The 18,184-nt window shown below is 48.2% G+C and overlaps 1 protein-coding gene across 17 annotated transcripts in view; it reads left to right on the top strand.

Annotated features, from left to right (window-relative positions):
- Positions 1 to 18,184, top strand: part of FOXP1 (forkhead box P1) — a 382,770-nt gene that overhangs the window by 255,429 nt on the left and 109,157 nt on the right. For 16 of the 17 annotated variants that reach the window (XM_086755804.1, XM_086755817.1, XM_086755816.1 and 13 more), the window contains one exon: positions 14,638 to 14,751. In XM_086755804.1, coding sequence (XP_086611930.1) covers positions 14,638 to 14,751 — 114 coding nt within the window. Of the gene's footprint in view, positions 1 to 2,295; positions 2,334 to 14,637; positions 14,752 to 18,184 lie in introns of those variants that run through there. The other variant, XM_086755818.1, reaches the window with a different exon arrangement.

The following is an 18,184-nucleotide window of genomic DNA, read 5'->3' as shown; positions in this document are numbered from 1 at the left end:
CATGACAGAAGGTGACTTTCTTACAACAGTTTCAGAAGCCAGGAAGCATTTTTACATTTGTAACTCGGCGAGGGCAGGGAATGGTGTTCTGCAGAAAGCGAGCCGTGAATTGACTGCACCGCTTCAAATTGGTGAATACAGTTTTAAATCCGCACTTCTCATGTTGGTTTTATTATGGAGAAGAGGCTAATTTTAAAAGCTGTGCCTGCTGCAAAAGAAGATCTTGCTTTGCTGTCCCGGAGGGTGTTCTTAATCAGAAATAACTGCAGGGTAAATTATAATGTGGAATCCTGCTGCCCTTTAACCTAACGCTGCTGCTCCTTCAGTGTTTGTTAACAAACAGCTCTAGGAACGAAATTATTTGAGAATTACTTTTTCATTATATTTGCTGACTTCAATTAGATTAAGAAGCTTATTTGGGGAAGAAGAATTAAAAATGTATGGGTTGCTAGAGAAAGTTTCAGCAATTGTTTCCCGGCAAGTGTCGTCTTCGGTGTGTCACTGTGGATTCCGTGGCACGCGTAATTCAATTTAAATAAAATTATCTTCTGAACTAATATTTCTGCACTGGTGGGAGAGGCAGAGCTCGAGAGCGTCCCAAGACCCAGCCCTCTGAAACACATTCGAGCTAAAATGGTGGCCAGGGCCCCTCTTGCACCTTCGGGGGGGTGCGATTCCCCTGTTTCCTTACAAAGAGGCACAGATTTCCCCATCCCTGTGGTGCTTTGGAGGGCTGGGCTAGACGCAAGTGTCCTATTTTTATTTCCTTTTGAATAACACGTAAACCAAGTTTACACTCGGTAAATTAATTGGTGAGTTGAAGGTGAGAACTGCTGAGTTAGTAGAGGCGGCGCAAGCCCTCCTCTTTTTTTTTTCCCCTTAAGTTTACACGCTGGAGCGGAAACGCTGTGGTACTCGGAAAGGAGGTGATGGCTCTGTAAAGCAGATCTTTCCAATTTTTTTTTTTTCCCTAGCTTAGTCTTCTGTTTCTATGATCTGCCTTTTGAACTGTTTTTGTGGCTGATCAGTTCCACCTAATATGTCTCTTGATTTCTGCTATTGTAATACTCAGACGACATGCTGTTCTCTTCATTTTTATAAGCTTTAGATGCTCCTGCCTGTCATACTCTGGCGGTTTATCTTCAGCGTCTGGATTTGCTTTCAGACTTGCATGTCTATCAAGCTGCTGTTGCTTTGAATGTGAGATCAAAAGAAGATGAATTCCAGTAAAAAATTTCCTTGTATGAAGAAAAGATTGGGGGCCTATGTAAACATCCCACTGACAGCTCCCAATGAGTTATTTTAGCAGAGCATTAGCACCCAGAATGACAGACAGTCCAAGACTACACGCTAAATAACAAATCAGTCCGTTCCGTGGCAGCAGCACGTTGCCACAACAGCAATACATTTTCTAAAGGAATCCTGTTCCTCTTTTTTTTATTGAATATGGCTGTTCGACTGCTCGTCTCTGCGCGAGCTGCCTCCCAGTGCCAGCCTCAGTTTACTTTTTCTTGACACTATCTGTGTCATGTCACCGAGATAACAGAAGACAGGGCTTTGATAATTGGGTGGGGAGACAGTTAGTTAGAAATCTTGAGTTAAATAAGTAGTTTTGTTTTAGGGAGGGGAAGGAGACAATGAAGAAGGGAAAGCATCTGCCTGAATGCTAAGGACGCACGTATGGAGATGCTGGATGCGTGTCCCGTGCCCAAGACAAGTTGCATTTTTGGGGTGGTGGTTTACATTTCCATTCACGCAGTTAGAGAAAAGAGCTGTGAAGCCCAGCCAGCCTCACAAGCCGGTTTTAAAAGTGTGTTGCAGCACTGTAGAGGGTAGAGGAGAGTCAAGCTTGGCTGAACTTACGTGCAAATACGGATTTGCCTAGATACAGAAGTGAGGTGTGCCTTTTGCTGCTGTTTGGTCGAGTTGGGGACATAATTAGTTCTGCATGTTTCTGCTTACAGACTGGGTCGGGGGGAACTTAATAACGCAGAATCGCTTAGATTTTGGTGCCTGGCATAGTGCTAAACCCAACTTTGAGACTACCTGCGAGCTCCAGCCGATCTCGCCGCTTCGCGAGGGGAGAATTAGGGGAGGAATGCTTTGCGGTTTCTTTGTCATTTAGGGAAAGCAGAGGTTGCTACTGTGGAGGCAGAGACCCGGTGGCTGCCGGCGAAGGGCAGAGCTCCAGCGCCGTCTCCCTCCAGCCTGCGCTCCGGCTGCGCGGCACTTCCTGTTTATTCAAACATCTTTTTACCATTCTTCAGCCCCCGCTTCACAGAAACAGCCAGAAACGCGTCTCCAGCCCGACGACGGAAATCTAAAGGCAGACAGTAAGAGCTCACTCTGTTAAACTCTTCATTTTCTCTGCGAGCGCTCAGAGGAAAGGAGCGCGGAGACAGGGCTGAACTTTTAACTCGCTGCCTTGCGCGGGCAGCTGGGCAGCGCAGGAGAGGGGAATTGCTTAGGTTTGAAGCAAAAGAAGCTGAATCAGGTTGTTTGCTGCCGTGTTGCCAACGAGGGTGGGTTTTTTAGCGAGGACCGAGTCCTTTCGGGGCGCCCGTCGCCTCGCGATGTCCCTCTGGAGCAGGAGCAGCCATGTGTCACTGTCCCTGCTGCTCGCCGGGCGCTGTGGCTTCTCCTTGCACTTGCACGAGTGGCAAGGGGGGAAAAAAAAAAAAGCCAACCCCTCCAAAAAAAAGGAAACGTGGCTGCTGTTTTGGGCAGCAAAATAAGAGAGGTGCAAGTCCGCCGAGTCGCTTTTTGTTTTCCTCAAATTGTTTGCACCGTGGCTCTGGCACCGCTTGCGAACCAGCCTCGCTAATATTTGTACCGATTTCATGCTAATAAAAATCAGGCTGCTGAGACAAGCATGGCTATTATCTCATTCATATTACTATTGTTTAGACCTGTGGTACTACAAAAGGAAAGGGAAAGCGTGCTCACGCCGGGTAATGGTTGTTAACTTCTCACGTGAGGGATTTTCTCTGCAGTTTTTCCGTATTAATGATTGCTGTATGAATGGTCTTCAGGGGTTGCTGGAAGATAGCGTAGATCCTCTGGGTAATCTGTGTTGCCACATGTATGCTGGATTTTTCCCTCTCTGTTCAAGTAACTTTAAAAACTACTTGATATTTCTTGGTTGTTTCTTTCCCTCTCAAAATTCCACCGAAATAGCAGGTAACTTTTTTTTTTTTTTCTGGTAAGCATTTGTGGTGCTCGTATAGTGTGAAACATAAGAGAAAATGGAAAATATGCTGCCTGCCCTATGGAGAAAACCCATCCTCCTGGAGGCTTTTCCTGCCTCTCCGAGATCCAGATACACGTTAAAATTTTAAAGTGTAAACCCCCCCTCTTCCTAGAAAAGGGAGCGAGCGAGAGAGAAATCAAGCTGTGTGTTCAGCCAAACCGCAAGTACAACAAACATATTTTTAAAATATATTGCTAGTCTGGCTTTTTAATGTTCAGAAGTTGTTCTGCTTTGCAGGAAAAAAAAAATGGTGTTTGCAACTGCCTTAAGGACAATTTGTTTAACAGTAGGAGTAATTGCATGGGGAAAATGGAAAGAGTGACTGAAGTTATTTACTCAGATGTTAGTGTAGGTGTGGGGCAGAAAACTCACTGTGGGAACAGTGGGCTGCTTTTCTTGGTATCTTAGTCTATTTGATGACCATCAAATTTCCCAGCTCACTGGTTTTGTTTTTTCTGGATGGCATGTTTGATTATTTATCAGAAGGGAAAGGGAGTAGCTGAAGCAAATAAACATGTGACCGAGCTGTGTTTTGTTTTCCACTCAGAAGGCCATGCCCTTTAACAGATATACAGAAAATAATAAACGTATTGTTTTATGATAAAAGGAAATTATGTGTGTCATTTTCTTTAGCGAGGCCGTTAACCCCTTGTGTTCGGTGGTCTCCGCCTTCTGGCAGCCTCTTGAGTTTGCAGCTGGGAATTAAAGGCACTTAAAACCCCATCTTGTGTGGAGCGTTTCCATGGATTACTGCTTCACCCCTTCGGATTTGCTGGATTTATTACGTGGTCGCTTCTGCTTCAGCAGATCCCTGGTCCTCTCACCGGTCCTGCTTTGGGTACGATTGACTGAGTGAGAGGCGAGGCACTTTTGAATTTGTAGCAGAAAATCCTGGAGAGTGCTGCTGGGAGCTCTTTGCCACCGACACCAGTGTCTGCGCAGCGTGAGGGGCTGCAGCTGTATTTGGTCCCTTATAGACAGTGTCAATTTATGTGGGGTTTTTTTTTAAATGCCAGGTGTCTAGCATGTAGGGTGTAGTATTTCCTTTGTAATACCAGCTTAGGACAGTGCTCATTATCTCCCCTAAAAAAAAAAAACAAAAAACAACTAACCAAAAAACAACTATAAACTAAATAGCTGTCAGGAAGTAAAATACAGGTTTGCCTCATCTCTGGGAAGCATGTTGCATGCTTTAGCTGCTTTTACAGGATTAAAAGAAACAAGTTAAGACTGTCATGCACATGAAAGGAAGCCGAGATGTGGTTTGTTTCACATTGTGCAGGTAGGTATAAATTTAATAGACTGACTTGCTTTCAGAATCTCTCTTTGTCTCCCCGTATCGCATGTCAGTTCCAGCGCGTTGATGAGCTCCGCGGTCCGTAATAGCGCCTGACTGCCGCTGCCCCGCAGGTGTTGTGTTGGCAGGAGGGTCCTCCTCCTCCTTGGGCTCAGAGGTTCCCTCTACAGAACGGCTTCAGATCAAAAAAAAGGAAAATTTGCCTGACATCTTGGAGTTGCGTTCAAGTGTGCGCATCGCTGGTGGGTCCAGGGAGGAGGAGGTGGATGCTTTGCTCGCTGGTTCTGGGGGGTCCAGTGCTCGGTGGGGACCCCAAATAGGTGACGGGGGCTAAAGCTGCGGCTTTACTTTTGAGGGAGGCAAATGCGGCAATCAAAGTAGCAGGGAGAGGAAGGGCTGGCAAAATAAGGACCTGAAACCGAAACGTGATGTGAAGAAGAAAGAGGAAATGAGCGGCTCGGTGCCAGGTGACGTGGGCAGGGAGAAATGGCCAAGCCACCCCGTGCCCAGCAGCTCCCTAAGGGCTGAGGGGGCTCGGGATGGGCTGGGAAATGGGGGATTGGGGTCGATAGCATGGGATGGAGGTACCCGAGAAGGCAGAGGAGCAGGAGATCCCATCAGACACAAGGTGTCTCCAGCCCTGGCTGTAATCCTTGGGCAGAACCCCATGAAGGACAGTTAGAGGATGTGTCCATGGGGGAAAGTTTCCTCCCAGCCTCCAGCGATTAAAGGTTGGCTCGTGCCCTGAAGCGTAAACATTTGTATCCTGATTTATATTTTTATCTTTCCAAAGGTAGCTGTAAATGCCCTCATTACTGTCTGTGCAAGTGTCTGGTCCTTTCTTTGCATCCTCCCCGTGCTCTTGGCACTGGTGATATCTTGTGACAGTAAGTTTCAGAGAGTAATTATGAGTTGTGTATTAAGAAAGAAAAAAAAAAAATCCCTTATCTGCTTTAATTTATTTTTTGGTGGTTGTTGCTTCCTGACTTCATTCAGCGTTCCCTTTCTCTTGCATTATGAGAAATGGCAAACAGCACCAGATGTACCTTCTCAGGCCGAGTCACAATTTGTGTACTTTTATCATCTCCCTCTTACTCATCTCTCGCTAAACTAAACACTCCCACCCTTATCAATCTTCCCTCCTATCTACTGAGGCGTCTAATCATTTTTGTCGCCTCCGTCTGAACCTCGCCTATTTTTACTTTACCAGAATCTTTTAAAACTAAGGTTTTTAGCAGCTGCTCTAAGGGAGGTTGTGCCATAATCTGGAAGTGCAGAGATGGGATTTGCAGCATCAGTTTTCCTATGTTTTGAGCTGTCCCAATGTTTCTCTTCCTTCATTCGTCCAGCAGCAGCGAGCGTCTGACGGTGCACGGTCAGGGGCTTTATTTCCTGGGTCTGTGAGTGCACGTTTGTCACACAGTGTTTTGGAAAGCAAGCTGCAAATATGTTCCCTGTTTTGTTGACCACAGAGGGAACCGCGCAAGCAGCTGTATGCAATATACTATTTACGTTGTAGCAACAAAAAAAGCACTTTCTCCCCCCACCTTACCCCTCTTCTCTTCTCTATGAAAAATATGAGAACTTCCCGTGCTTTTGACATCCAAGAAAAACGCGGCTCAGCAGTGAATAGTCCTCCAAATATTCAAAGGTCTGGTTCACTTTTGGATAAACACAGTAGTTCAGAATCTGATCTCGAGCCTACAGAAACGAGCTGGAAATCCCATGAGATTTTTTTTTCATCACTCAGACATAGTTCAGTTCTGGTTCAGTTTGCATGGGGAGCCAAGATTTGTATCCTTTCTCATTTTACCAGGATGTGTTGGCCCATCCCTCCTTTCTTGCTGGTACAGACCGCTACATGCTGTGAATCTTGACATGCCAAAATAAAGAGAGCCATTTTTAATGTTTGGGAATTTTTTTGCCAGATGATTTTTAAATGGCTTTGATGAGTCTTGACTGTGACTCTTTAAAAGAGGAGACAGAAGGTGTTTTTACAGTGTAACTGCCTGAGGATTTCATTTGTGCCTCAGGAACAGGGTTTTTGTAGCCGTTGTCGCTGTTGTGGCTGGTTTGGGGCTCGCAGAGTTTGACTTCTTACCCTGCTGCCTCTGGCCACCTCCCACTGCCGTCCTGTCCCATCCCAGGAGGTATTTGACGAAAATACTTCGGCCACCTTTGGTTCCAAGTTGGTGGAATTCATTAATAAAGTTACAAAATTTAAGTGAAGTGTTTGGGAGGATCCTTGTTGTCCCCCTGTGCGGGGCTGGGTCCCTGCCGCTGTGGAGCTGGGGTGGCAGGCAGGGACCTTGCCAGCCGTGGGACAGGCTGTGGGGTGGCAGGGGAGGGACATTGGGTCTGCTCATCCTCCTGCCTCAGAGGTCACCTCAGCACCCATGAAGGTGGCCTGGGGCACAGGCAACTCCACCCTGTGGGTTTGGAAGAAAGGATTTCTGTTTCCAGTGCCTTTTTCTGGAGGGGATCTCCTCAACTGATAGCGAGGATCTATTCCAGAGGAAGGAAACTAAGCCTGCTGGAAGAAAAATAAAGACTCATTTTCTTTCCTTATGACTGAACTGGGAGATGCTTCAGCACAAGGCGCGCTGCCAGCTGCCTTGCTCCAAGCCTGTCCCCGCCACATCAGGGACCGGATGTGAGCTGGGGTTTGTACATGTGGACCTCCAGGTCCCTTCTCTTTTTCCAGCATGGGAATCACCCGTTAGTCACTTGGCTGGATCAGCCTGCTGCATCTTAGCAGAGCCTTCAGGGCCAGCTGATTGTTTTATTCGAGTGAAGGATTGTTGGTGAAGCTCTCCTCTTTGACAAGCTGGCTGGTAGCCCTTTGGATGGAGCCGGCCTTGCAGAGGAGCTGCAGCTGAGTGAGGTGCAGAGGCGGCAGCATCTCCCCTGGCTCACAGCATCCCTCTGCTGCACCTGCAGAGAGGGGTTGGGCACAGGGTGGATGGAGGAGGATTATTTAATGAAACGAGGAAAGAGAGGATGAGGTGGGGATGGGGGTGATTTGGATTCAGGGCTGACGAGGAAGCTGGACAGCAAGGCTGCTTCACTAGGTTACGCTGGATCCTAGCCGTGTTCCGCAGCAGAGCCTTGCGCCGTGCCTGTAATTATCCCCAGGCTTCCCCGCTGTGGTGCCGGCAGTGGTGTTGGGGCTCTTGACCTTGGCTCGTTTTGATCTGTGGTGTAGAGGGTCAGGATGGTGGGAATGGGGAGGAAGCACGTAGCAGCTCGTTTCCCTGTTCTGGAGGAAGATGAAAGAGCTGGGTACGAATGTCAGAGGGAATAAGTGCTGCAAGAACATCTGCTTCTCTTTTTTGCATCTTCCACATTTTATCCTCCTCTTCATTTTGGTTCCTTTCCTATTCTCTCTAGTTGGTTCTTCTCACCTCCCCCTGTTCTGTTCCTCCCAGAGGAACAGCACTACCCACTGCTGTCGCTTTGCACTATTTTTTTTTTTTTTCCCTTTTTGCATACTGCTCCACTCCTCGCCGGTTTCCACACGTTGTGTGGCTCCTCAGCCTGTCGGAGGAGAGCTGCAGCAGGGCTCCCCTCCAATGTGTCTGCCTCCTACCACCGCTCCTCTACATCTGCTGCTCCAGGAGAAGAAGAGGGTGTCGGGGGAGAGGAGGCAGAAGAGGCAGGAGTGGGAGAGACACGAAGCAGCTCTGAAGCTCGGGTGCATCCGGGCTTGTGAGCTGCATCTTGCCGCTCTGCTGGGAGCAGCTGTGGAGCGGAGCGGGGTGTGAGGACAGATGGGAGCTGAGAAAGAAGAGAGATTGCTGGCTGAGTCTAAATCCCCCCTCGTCCCATCCGGGAGAAACAAAGGTACTTGCCTTGTGCGACTAAATGGAAGCAAGAAACCCCTCTGAGAGGTGGGCAGTGCCTGCACTGGGAGAGGCCCCTTCAGCTGCTGACCGGGCGGGCTCTCGGTGCCTAAAGCCGTTGCGAAACTCGGGGAGAAGTAGGTGGTGGGAGAACTTGCATGCTTGATGCTGCAAAGCCACGCTTTGCCTAAAGCACGGTGGGAAAGCTTAGTGGCAGCCTTAGCTGCGTAAGGATCTGGCTCTGTTATTGCTGGGAGGTCAACGCAGAAGGTCTCGCTTCTGGAGTCTGGGCCTGGAGTAGCATTATGTTTTCTCCAAGGGTAGATTTTGCCCTTAAAATATCTTCTGTCTCATCTCTCTCTGCTTGTTGTGTTGTGTTTTGCTTTTTAATGACCATAACTGAAATAATGGACAGATGATGATGTTGGCTGGCGAGTAACTTTCCAGATTTACTGCTTGGACACTTCAGATGGCTGCGGGACCATCTCTGATTCCTGGGAACAATTCCTTCCTCCTTTCTCAAGTTGCTTTCCTGATGGGCAGCTTTGTCCACCTGGAAAGGCCCAAAGTCCTTAGGAATCTGTAAAAACACATGGGATTTCGTTTTGTGCCCTTCTTGCAACTTCTCTGTGCACGCTTCTCCATTTTGGAGGCAGCCGATTACTGCGCAAGTGCCCTGGGAACTGGCAGACGGGACGCCGGTTTCTTTTGCATCCTCGTGTCTGCTGCTTATCTCCCCACCCTCCAACATACCGACCTTTCCATACATCCTGCGGTTCCCTGGATCAGGCTTTCCATGCCTGATGAATCTCAGGTGCAGAAACAAGCTTCTCCTGGCATTAAGAGTCGGGCCCATTATAGCTGTAGGTCTTCGTATTTCGTTAATAGCTGATTGATATTAATATTGGTTGGAGCAGATGGGAAGGGAGGAGCTTGAGCTTTTTTCTCTTTGATAGAAACAGGCTGATGGAAAAACAGTTGGAGAGTCGCTGCCTTGTACTGGCTGCAGCGGTGGAACAAGTTAGCCAGAGGCTCCGCAGGACTGGATCCTGTTACTGTTTTCCTTATGGACTAACGCTGTAAGCAAGTGTATGGCATTTAAGCAGCATTTTTATTTTTAAAGTTCTACCCTCTTTTTGCCAGTGTATTTCCCTTCCCCAGCCCCGTTCCCAAATTGGGAGTTTCTAGCCACGTGAAATCGGAGGCTGGGCTACGCTTTTGCCCTCCCAGCAGAACCAACCCAAAGAGGATGGCGAAACCGAAAGGTCGAGCCGCTTGCGTGAAAATGCCGAATTACAACAGTAACTCGGGTAATAACAGTGCCGGATGTTCTGGGCATAAAACAGCTGGGCAAACAAGTCACGTTCTGTCTATCTTGCAATAAAATTGCCTTGGTCATCTCAAATGTGTACTTTTCCCCCCCGCCTCTCTGGTGCTCAGATAGTTGGGAAACATTAAACGGTTGCCACTTCCCTAAGCACAGGGAGAGGGATTTTCGATGGGGCTTCCCGCTTACTCTGTGGCGTCTCTGAATGAAACAGGCTTGATTCATCTCACAGAGAATGTGCTGTTAAAATTTTTCCTGGGTTAGGTGTCACCCAGCGTTGGCTCCCAAGTACCATCCCAAGTTTGTACAGTGTTTCTAAAAGTGCAGCGTTTCGGTTGCCTTTTTACTGGTCTCTGTTTTACACCAGAAAATCTCCTTATCTCTGGGTGATTTCCTAACGGATAAGAAAATAGCTCGGGAGTTCATTTACTGTATCTTGCATTTAGGCGTAGCAGCGAGCGGGATCAAGATGACTCGGTTGGTAGTGACTCTCCTACTGATGTCGTCCTTTCAGATCCCTGCTGATAGTGACCAAAACCCACGGACTCAGAAGATGTGCTTGCAAGGGGATGCTTTTCTTTTTCTTCCTTCAGTAAGGGGGAAGGTTTCCTATTTGGATTTCAGTGCCGAGGAGGGTGATTGCCGGTGTGGCGTGATAGCTGCTGGAGGCCGGGATTGGCGTCTGGGCCTGGTTGTCCCGAGCAGCTGTGTCCAGGCTTCCAGGCCCGCTGAGCGGCGCAGATGGGTTGCACATAACATGGCTGCTGGAAATGCCAAGCTTAGATATCTGAAGCACCTCTGTGGTTTTGGGGGCTCTTGGCATCTCTACCTGCCTGTCCCGTGAAGGAGCGCGTGGCCTGGATGCACAAGCACGAGCTGGTTTACCGTGGCCCCCGGCAATTGTTCACTTGCAGAAGTGCAAGCACATGGTGGAGGTTTAGAATTGTAAGGATGGCAGTGAGGAGCAATGTGTGAAAAGAGCTTGGAGATGTCGGAGCACCTGCTCTTGAGGAGAGGGCCACGTTAGCAGAGCTGTTGGCTAGCGGTAAACAGTCCTGGCACCCTTGTTTCAGGACTTGGCAGCAGCAGGCGTTGGACCGAGTCCAGCTTTACTCTCTACTGCCTGCTCAGTAAGTTGAGGACAAGGCAGATGATTAAGGAAATGTGGGGAAACTGCTACAGAAGCTTTTGGAAAGATAAGAGACTTTGGTCTCCATGTCTGACAGTCTGGCACTTCTCACTAGCATTGAATTCACATGCAAATCAAAGGCAACATCTACTCCCACAGGAAGCTTTATTAATGTACAGGCCTGCTTGCGAATCTCCGTGCTGATGAAGGTTGTGGGACTGACTTCACTCTCAGATTAATTTCCCCGTCTGTCCTTGCTCGAGCGCTGTGCAGTGTCGGCAGCCTCAGCAGGGCTCCCGGCCGGCACCCGGCGATGGGCTCTGCACGGGAGCGGTTGCTGCGTGGAAACAGAGAAAGGGGGTAGAGGTGCGGCGCTTGCCGCCTTGGATTAAATGGTGTGTGCCAGTGTGATGAGGGCAGGTGTCCTCCGGGCTTGAGCAGACATCAGCAAATTAATGTCGCAAAGGCACTCCAAACGGGCTTGAAGTACTCTGCAGATAAAGGGAAGGAGGGCTGGTGCGTCCCGGCCTGACCTAGCTGTCTGTCTCCTACACGTCCCATTGTGCGTAAGGAGTGTGGATGAGACTTTGAAATGGCAGGAGTAGTGTTTGGTCCGAGGTGGGAGGGAGGAAAGGCTGAGCAGGGAGATGTAGAAAGGCAAAGGGACTTGGGATCCCTGGGTTCACCGTACCACCAGGGACACGGTAGCTGCTTGATGCAGATGTTCAGTAAGAGCCAGATCTGAGCTATAAACAACCTTCCACATCTTAAACCCAAGCTCATCTGATGCTTAGCTTTTATTGCTGTCAGTTATTTATAAGCAGGAGAGCGAAATCTTGAGAGGAGAGAGGTGGGAAATGCCATTTCAAGCTGCAATCACCTGAGCTGTCACCTCGCCGCCATCTCGCCCGCGCCTGCCCCTCCGTGTTTCTTCCTTTGCTGTTCCTGTCTATCCAGGCCTCTTGTGTCCGTGCTCTCCCTCCAGCCAACAGATTTGTTACTCTCATTCTTTTTAATCCTTTCCTTCCCCCTCTTGTTCCACCCTCCGTGCTGGTCCCTCCCTCTCGCCGTTGGTGGTCCCACCAGGTCTCGGTACCAGGACGAGTGCCTGCTGGAGATGGAGCAGGGTGGTGTAGATGCCACCTGGAGTGGAGAGCTTGCATAAGGGTGGGTGTGCAGGGATTGAGATGCTGTGCAGGTGGGACTGGAGCAGGGATGGAGCTCTGGCTTTGCTCAGTCAGAGCCTCGCCATTGCCAGCCTGGCCCTGAGGGCGGAGATATTCATCGAGGTGGGGTTAAGCGTAGTAAGGGTTCATGGTGGCAGCAGCCACCCTGCTGAGCTGCACAGAACTTCCTGGCCAGCTTGAGCAGAAAGCAGGCATTTCTTGCACGGCTACTTGTTCTGGGAATCTTCAAAAATTTCTGGCAGCCAATTTTAGTTGTGCAACCTCTCAGCTGCCAGAACGGATAGAATATGATCATATCACATGAGATGCATGCAGGGTCTGCTATAGCAACTGTATTTCAAAGAGACAACACATATGGTGACTGCTTCTTTTTGGAATAATATCTATAAGTTGATGATGTTTTATTCAAAAAGGCTGTAGCTTGAAAGGTTAGGGATGTTCTGATTGTTTAGTGTATGATTAAAGAAAGGCTTCTGTGGGGTTTTTTTTTGGCCTATTGATTCTAATTACTAGGAACTAAAATGAACGTTTGATTGCACATTTACCTGGAATTATTCTTCTGCAGAGCCAGTCTTAATAATATATAATAATATGTTGCGCTTTTTCTGTATAGCGCTTCTTGTCTGAGCAGCTCAGAGTGCTTTACAAGTATTCATTAATTAAATAAGCCACACAACACCCCTGTTAAGTAAGTGAGTATTTGTTGCCCATCCCCTTAAGTCTTGCGGGTTTTATTTCTGCTGTCTCTGCCCACCCTTGAAGATGCTTTAACAGCTAAATAAGCTAATTCAATAAAAATAACTTTATTTTTTTTTAACCATACTTAGCATTTTCTGCATAAAGGTTCCTTTGTTGCGGTACTAATTGGTGGGCTGTGGGGTCTTCTGGTTCTTGACACTGACCCGGCGGCAGGGGCGGTTGCGTGTGTGGGAGCAGACACGTGCCCGTGCCTGGCAGCTCCTCGCACCCCTTGCAGGGACCTGAACCGTTTTAGCGATGCTGCGGGTGCACGGAGCTCCAGCCGGGCTGAAATGCAAAATCTGATTTTTACCTTCATCCCACCAAGCTCTGCTGGAAATCGCATCCACCCTTAAAGAGTTTTTCTGATCCGGGGGAGACTTGTTATTAAATTTGAAAGGAGGATTCGTTGCCCGAGCGCGCTAAGGTCTCTCCTCCCCGCTTGCCCTGGCGTGCAGGCCGGCAGCGGTGGTTCTTCTGCCCCTCGGGCTGCCTGATGTCCCTTCCAAAGTCAAAAGATGGGTCAAGGTCATGAAATAATGACGTTTTACTGGAGATGGTGGATCCAAGTTTGTGTCAAACCTTTCCTGGCAGTTCTACGCTGACATGAAACACTTTGCAACTTGGAGAAGCAAGTGAAACCCGAAGCGTATCTGACTCCTTAATTAAATAGGTATTAATTAAATCACTCAGAGAGCACACACAGTAGGAGCGGGGAAGGCTTTTTCCCTCCTTCCGTGTAGGCATCTTGCAAAGGGACTATTTTTCTTGTTTTACATTAATGAAGTCTTCAGCCTTCCCACTTTTCCACCTACACATGTACTGAACGTCTCCAAGGAGACCAAGAAAGCCCGAGTCCGGCGCTGGTGAATCCTTCGGGAGCAGTGGGCTTGGGTCTTGCCAGCAGAGCCTCAGCTGTGCCACAGCCCGGCTGGCAGGGATCAGCCTCTTCCTTGCGATTCCCTGGCTGGGGGCCGGGAGGGAGCCGGGGCAGGGATTTGCTCCTTGTCCTGGTTTCTCCCATGCTTCATCCCCTCCTGCTTGCTTTGCCCCATCCGATGGAGACATTGGGCCTCGAGGAGCAGCTGGCTGTAGTGCCCAGGGATGCTTTTCTCTTGCTTTGCACTAAATTTGGCAATAATCCGTCACTATGTGATGCTGTGCTTGTGCCTTTGGGATCCTGTCCCTTCTCCCTCTGTCCCATGAAGCCGCTCTGTCCCTTTGCTGCTCTGTCCCCTCCTGTCTGAGTCCCTGCTGCTGGTCTGAGTGGTTTTGAGGGCAGTGAGATGCTGTCCCCACTTTTCATTGCATTCACTCCAGCTCCTCACAGCTTCCTCAGACGTTAGCACGGTACGTCCTGGACTCGGCACGGCTCCACCTGCTGCTGCCTCTCCTTTTCCTCCCACCACAGCCTTCCAGAAACTTCCCTGGCTTTCTCTGGTGTGCAGGAGAGCAGACAGTGATCTATGACTGCCCTCTTCTGTAAACCAGACCTGACCCACTGGAGAAGGGCAGCGTGAAAGCCATTAGCACATGAGCCTGCCGGGTAGCAGGGAGGGGAATAAAACTCACTGTGTGGTGCTCACCACCACGATTTCTGCAGTTACTTGAGGTTCTCATGCAGGGCAGGAACTTCAGGTGCTGATGTTTTCCTCCACGGTCAAAACGAGAAATCCAGCCATGGGATATCGCTGCCTGGAAGTGCCAACTTGGGTTTTTGGTTTTTTTTTTTGTGGAGGCCACTGCTTTCCTCAGTGGAGGCACTTTGGGATCCCCTGACCAAGGGGTGCCTTGACCCTGTGCCATGCACGTAGCTCCCCATGCCCTGTCTGCCGTAAACTCAGTTTTCAAACCTCTTTCCTTGCAGGCTCTCCAGGTGGCACGGCAGCTTCTACTGCAACAGCAGCAACAGCAGCAGCAGCAGCAACAAGTTAGTGGATTAAAGTCTCCGAAGAGGAATGAGAAACAGCCAGCCCTTCAGGTAAGGGGAGCCTGTGTTCCTCCGTGAGGGGCTGGGGCTTGTCAAAGCTGAATAAATGCGTCTTGCTTGTGAACGTTGGGAGGAGACCTTCAGGAGCTTCCTCTCAGTGAAGCCCACAGAGTGGCTGTGGCTGGCATAAGCAGCGTGAGCGCCGGTGCTAGGTGCTCTTGAAAATCCCACCCGCGGCGTGTTTACAAATCTTGAGCGTGTACTTTTATGAGCATCTAGTAGGGCTGGATCATGACAAAATGGAATACCTTTTGTTACCGTGTCAGCGTGCACAGGAGATTTGCGTTAATGTTTCTGTTTGATTGCTGTGCCGTTTGTAGTCTGCGTTCGCTCAAACCGCTGATTTGCTGTGTGAAGGATATTGGGAAGTACTAGGATATCGTATCGTCGGTGTGTTTTTTCCCCTTTTATTGTCTGCTGATTTATGGACATCTTCAGAAATGAAATCTGAATATTACCAGGCTTTGTGCTGTTATGAATTCAGAAAGCTAAAACCAATACAGCATTCCCAAACAGAAGATGTATGCACACATCGGCAGCTTTGGAGTACGTTCTGCTAGTCTTGTGGGATAAATCATGGGAGTTAAAGACGAGAGAGACCTATTAGGTCATGTATCACATTTTCCTTTTTTTTCCTTTTTTTTTTTCTTTTTTTTTTTTTTTTTTTCTTTGCTATTCTAGTGTTAGAAATCCCAAGTGATGGTGGGACCGCTGTTATTTTCCTTCAGACGGTTTTCCATAACAAAGCACACGCTCAGGAACTTTCCACTTTAATTCCATCCTCTTGCTCCAAGTAACACTGCTTGTATAAATACTGAGTCAGTCCCTTGCCTTGCCTTGTGTTCACACTCTTCAGACATCTCAGATACTAACACGTGCTTGCCAGTTTTGGCAAATTATATGTATCTGGTTCTTTATGTATTCTGTAAACTGGCACTTCCAGACCCTTGACCGCTTTGCGGGTTTGCAGCTGGTTATTGCTTTTATTATTGCTCTCCTTGCAGTTGCAGAGTGTCACTGTATTTTTGATAATAAGTTAGTGAATGCAGCGGTTCAGCTACAGTCACACAGAGCTCTCTAGCTTATCTTATCTCGCGCTCCTATGTCTGATGCTTCAGCCTCTGTAGCCCCAAATTCTTTCTGGGTTTTTTTTTCACTTGTTGTCATAGCACATTGTCAAACTCATGTCTGTTTTGCTCTTTTTTTTTTTTTTTTTTTTAGTTTGATATACTATCACCATGAGTTCCCTGACAGCGTTGCTGCTTCTCTTGCCTTTTATATGTGTTTTGGATTATTTTGCTCCAAAAATACGGATCCTAGACTCTTAAAAATATGTGCTAGAATATGGAAGGTAAAGCCGACATCGCTAAAGGCCCTGACATTAAAGCGGGAGGGCTCGATCCTCCGGTTCTTACCTGAATAAAGCTGATGGGGCTTCAAGGGGAGTTTAGCCTGAGCGAGGAATAACTATTAGCTGCAGCCCTTGGCCCTGGGTGGACGTCTTCAAGCCTTCGTGTGGTGATTTCATCTTCAAAGCATTTTGCAAATACTGATCTCCAAAACATCCCCAGAAGGAAAGTCTGATAAGTAAGTAGCGTTATCCCAGTTCTGGACTGGGAAACTGAGGGAAGCAGGTTAAGTGACTTGCTTAGGATCGCCGAGGGAATTGGTTTTAGAGGTAGGATTAAGATTCACGAGTTGCTGGCTCCCACCACCGTGCTCAGGCTGCTGGACAACACCTCGCGCTTTATAGCCGAGCTATTATTCTTTCGGAAAGTATGAAACATTTTGTCATTGGGCAAATATACGTTTTATTGGCAGCGTAGAGCGCCGTAATCCAAAGCGTTACATTAATGCTTTCAAAAATATTTTATTTGGTAAATCCATAGCTGATCCATATGCCTTTTAATAGACTCTTCCACTGGGGACATTTTTAATGAGAGATTGCGCTGGCTGGGTCCAGTGTCAGGTACTAAAAGAAGTGCTTTGTTGTGCAGATGTCTTAGGAATAGCTCCAGAGGATGAAATATGACTGTGTTGACCTTTCAGCTGTGAGCTTATTTGTCAGGATTCAAATAAGTTGAAAGGATCAAACCAAACAGTTTCCGTAGTCAGACTGGGAATTGTGTTGCAGAGGTCAACAGTGAAGGCCACATCGCGGATTCCGTAACATAGCCAATTGTTGGTACGTATTAAAGTACTGGAGCAGCTCCTGCAGTCAGAGACACAATTAAAATTCTAATTTATTAATGTATACAGAGAGCTGGCCCAGCCTGTCACTCACTGATTCAAATGACTGCCCAGTCTTTTTTTTTTTTTTTTTCTTCCCTTCCCCTCCTTACTCCTGGTGCTTTTGCGGTCTTAAACGTACTGGAAGTCCTCTTGAATGTGACAGGCCCCGAGCGCATCCCTGCAATTGAAAATCTGGTGCTGAAGGGAAATGGTGGCACTGGGGGTAGGATTTCTGAGTAAAACTGCACCCGTGCAGGCGCCTGCACCCCCTGAGGTGGGATGGCACCACACGGGCCAGGCGGTACCCGTTACTGATGGTACGTAGGATAAATGCCGAGGGTGGTGGAAATGCGCCCCTTTTTCAAACATTTACTTAAATAACGAACCAAGTCATCTTTGCACCGAGTTTATCAATATAGGTGTCTCCTTGGACAGCCACAGCGGTTGGCAGTTACCCGTTTGGTTTCCGACAGACAGACTTTGTGCGTAACAAGAGCACCGTAGACATTGCTTATCTCCGTGACGCGGGCGAAAGCCCCGAACACGAGCAGGGGAGCTGCGTCTGATGCTGGCTGGCAGGCTATGGCTATGGCCCCACCACCACAAACAGAGGCGGAAAATTAATCTGCTGTATGCTGTGTAGCGAATCTGTTACTGCCTCGTGGATAATTTCTTGCGTTCCTTCTTTATTCACTGATCAAATAGCCACAGTACTTAAATATAGCCCGGCATCCCGTGGCTGCGCTGGGGCATGGTGGCTTCAGTAGCGTTTACCTGACAATGGGCGCCAGCGTTGGTCTTTGGGGTCTCTTGACCTTGATGGCTCTACCTGGTGACTTGCTTTTAGTAAATTTGGAGATATTTGGTGTATAAGAACTTGGACACAGGAGTGGAGATGTGCTCTGCTGATAGTTGAAAAAAGAAAATAAAATCTCCAACGACACGATGACTCACATTTTGAGCCTATCTCGCACTGCCGTGCTTTCTGTTCGGCAGTGACCTCCGGTTTCACAGCCTGATGACACAAACAAAAGAAAATTGAAAGTTAAGGAATGGATTTAGTAACCAGCAGTTGGGAAAAGAATATAAAGAATAGCGGCCCCACAAAAATTACTGGAAGTGAAAAAAAGGCTGAAGCATGCTTGATAATATATTTGCCATGGACATTGGACTTCCTTGAGTCTGTGAAACA

This window comes from Chlamydotis macqueenii, chromosome 10 (assembly GCF_036417535.1).
Source record: "Chlamydotis macqueenii isolate bChlMac1 chromosome 10, bChlMac1.mat, whole genome shotgun sequence".
Classification (NCBI taxonomy): Eukaryota; Metazoa; Chordata; class Aves; order Otidiformes; family Otididae; genus Chlamydotis; species Chlamydotis macqueenii.
This window is presented reverse-complemented; position numbering and strand designations above follow the sequence as displayed.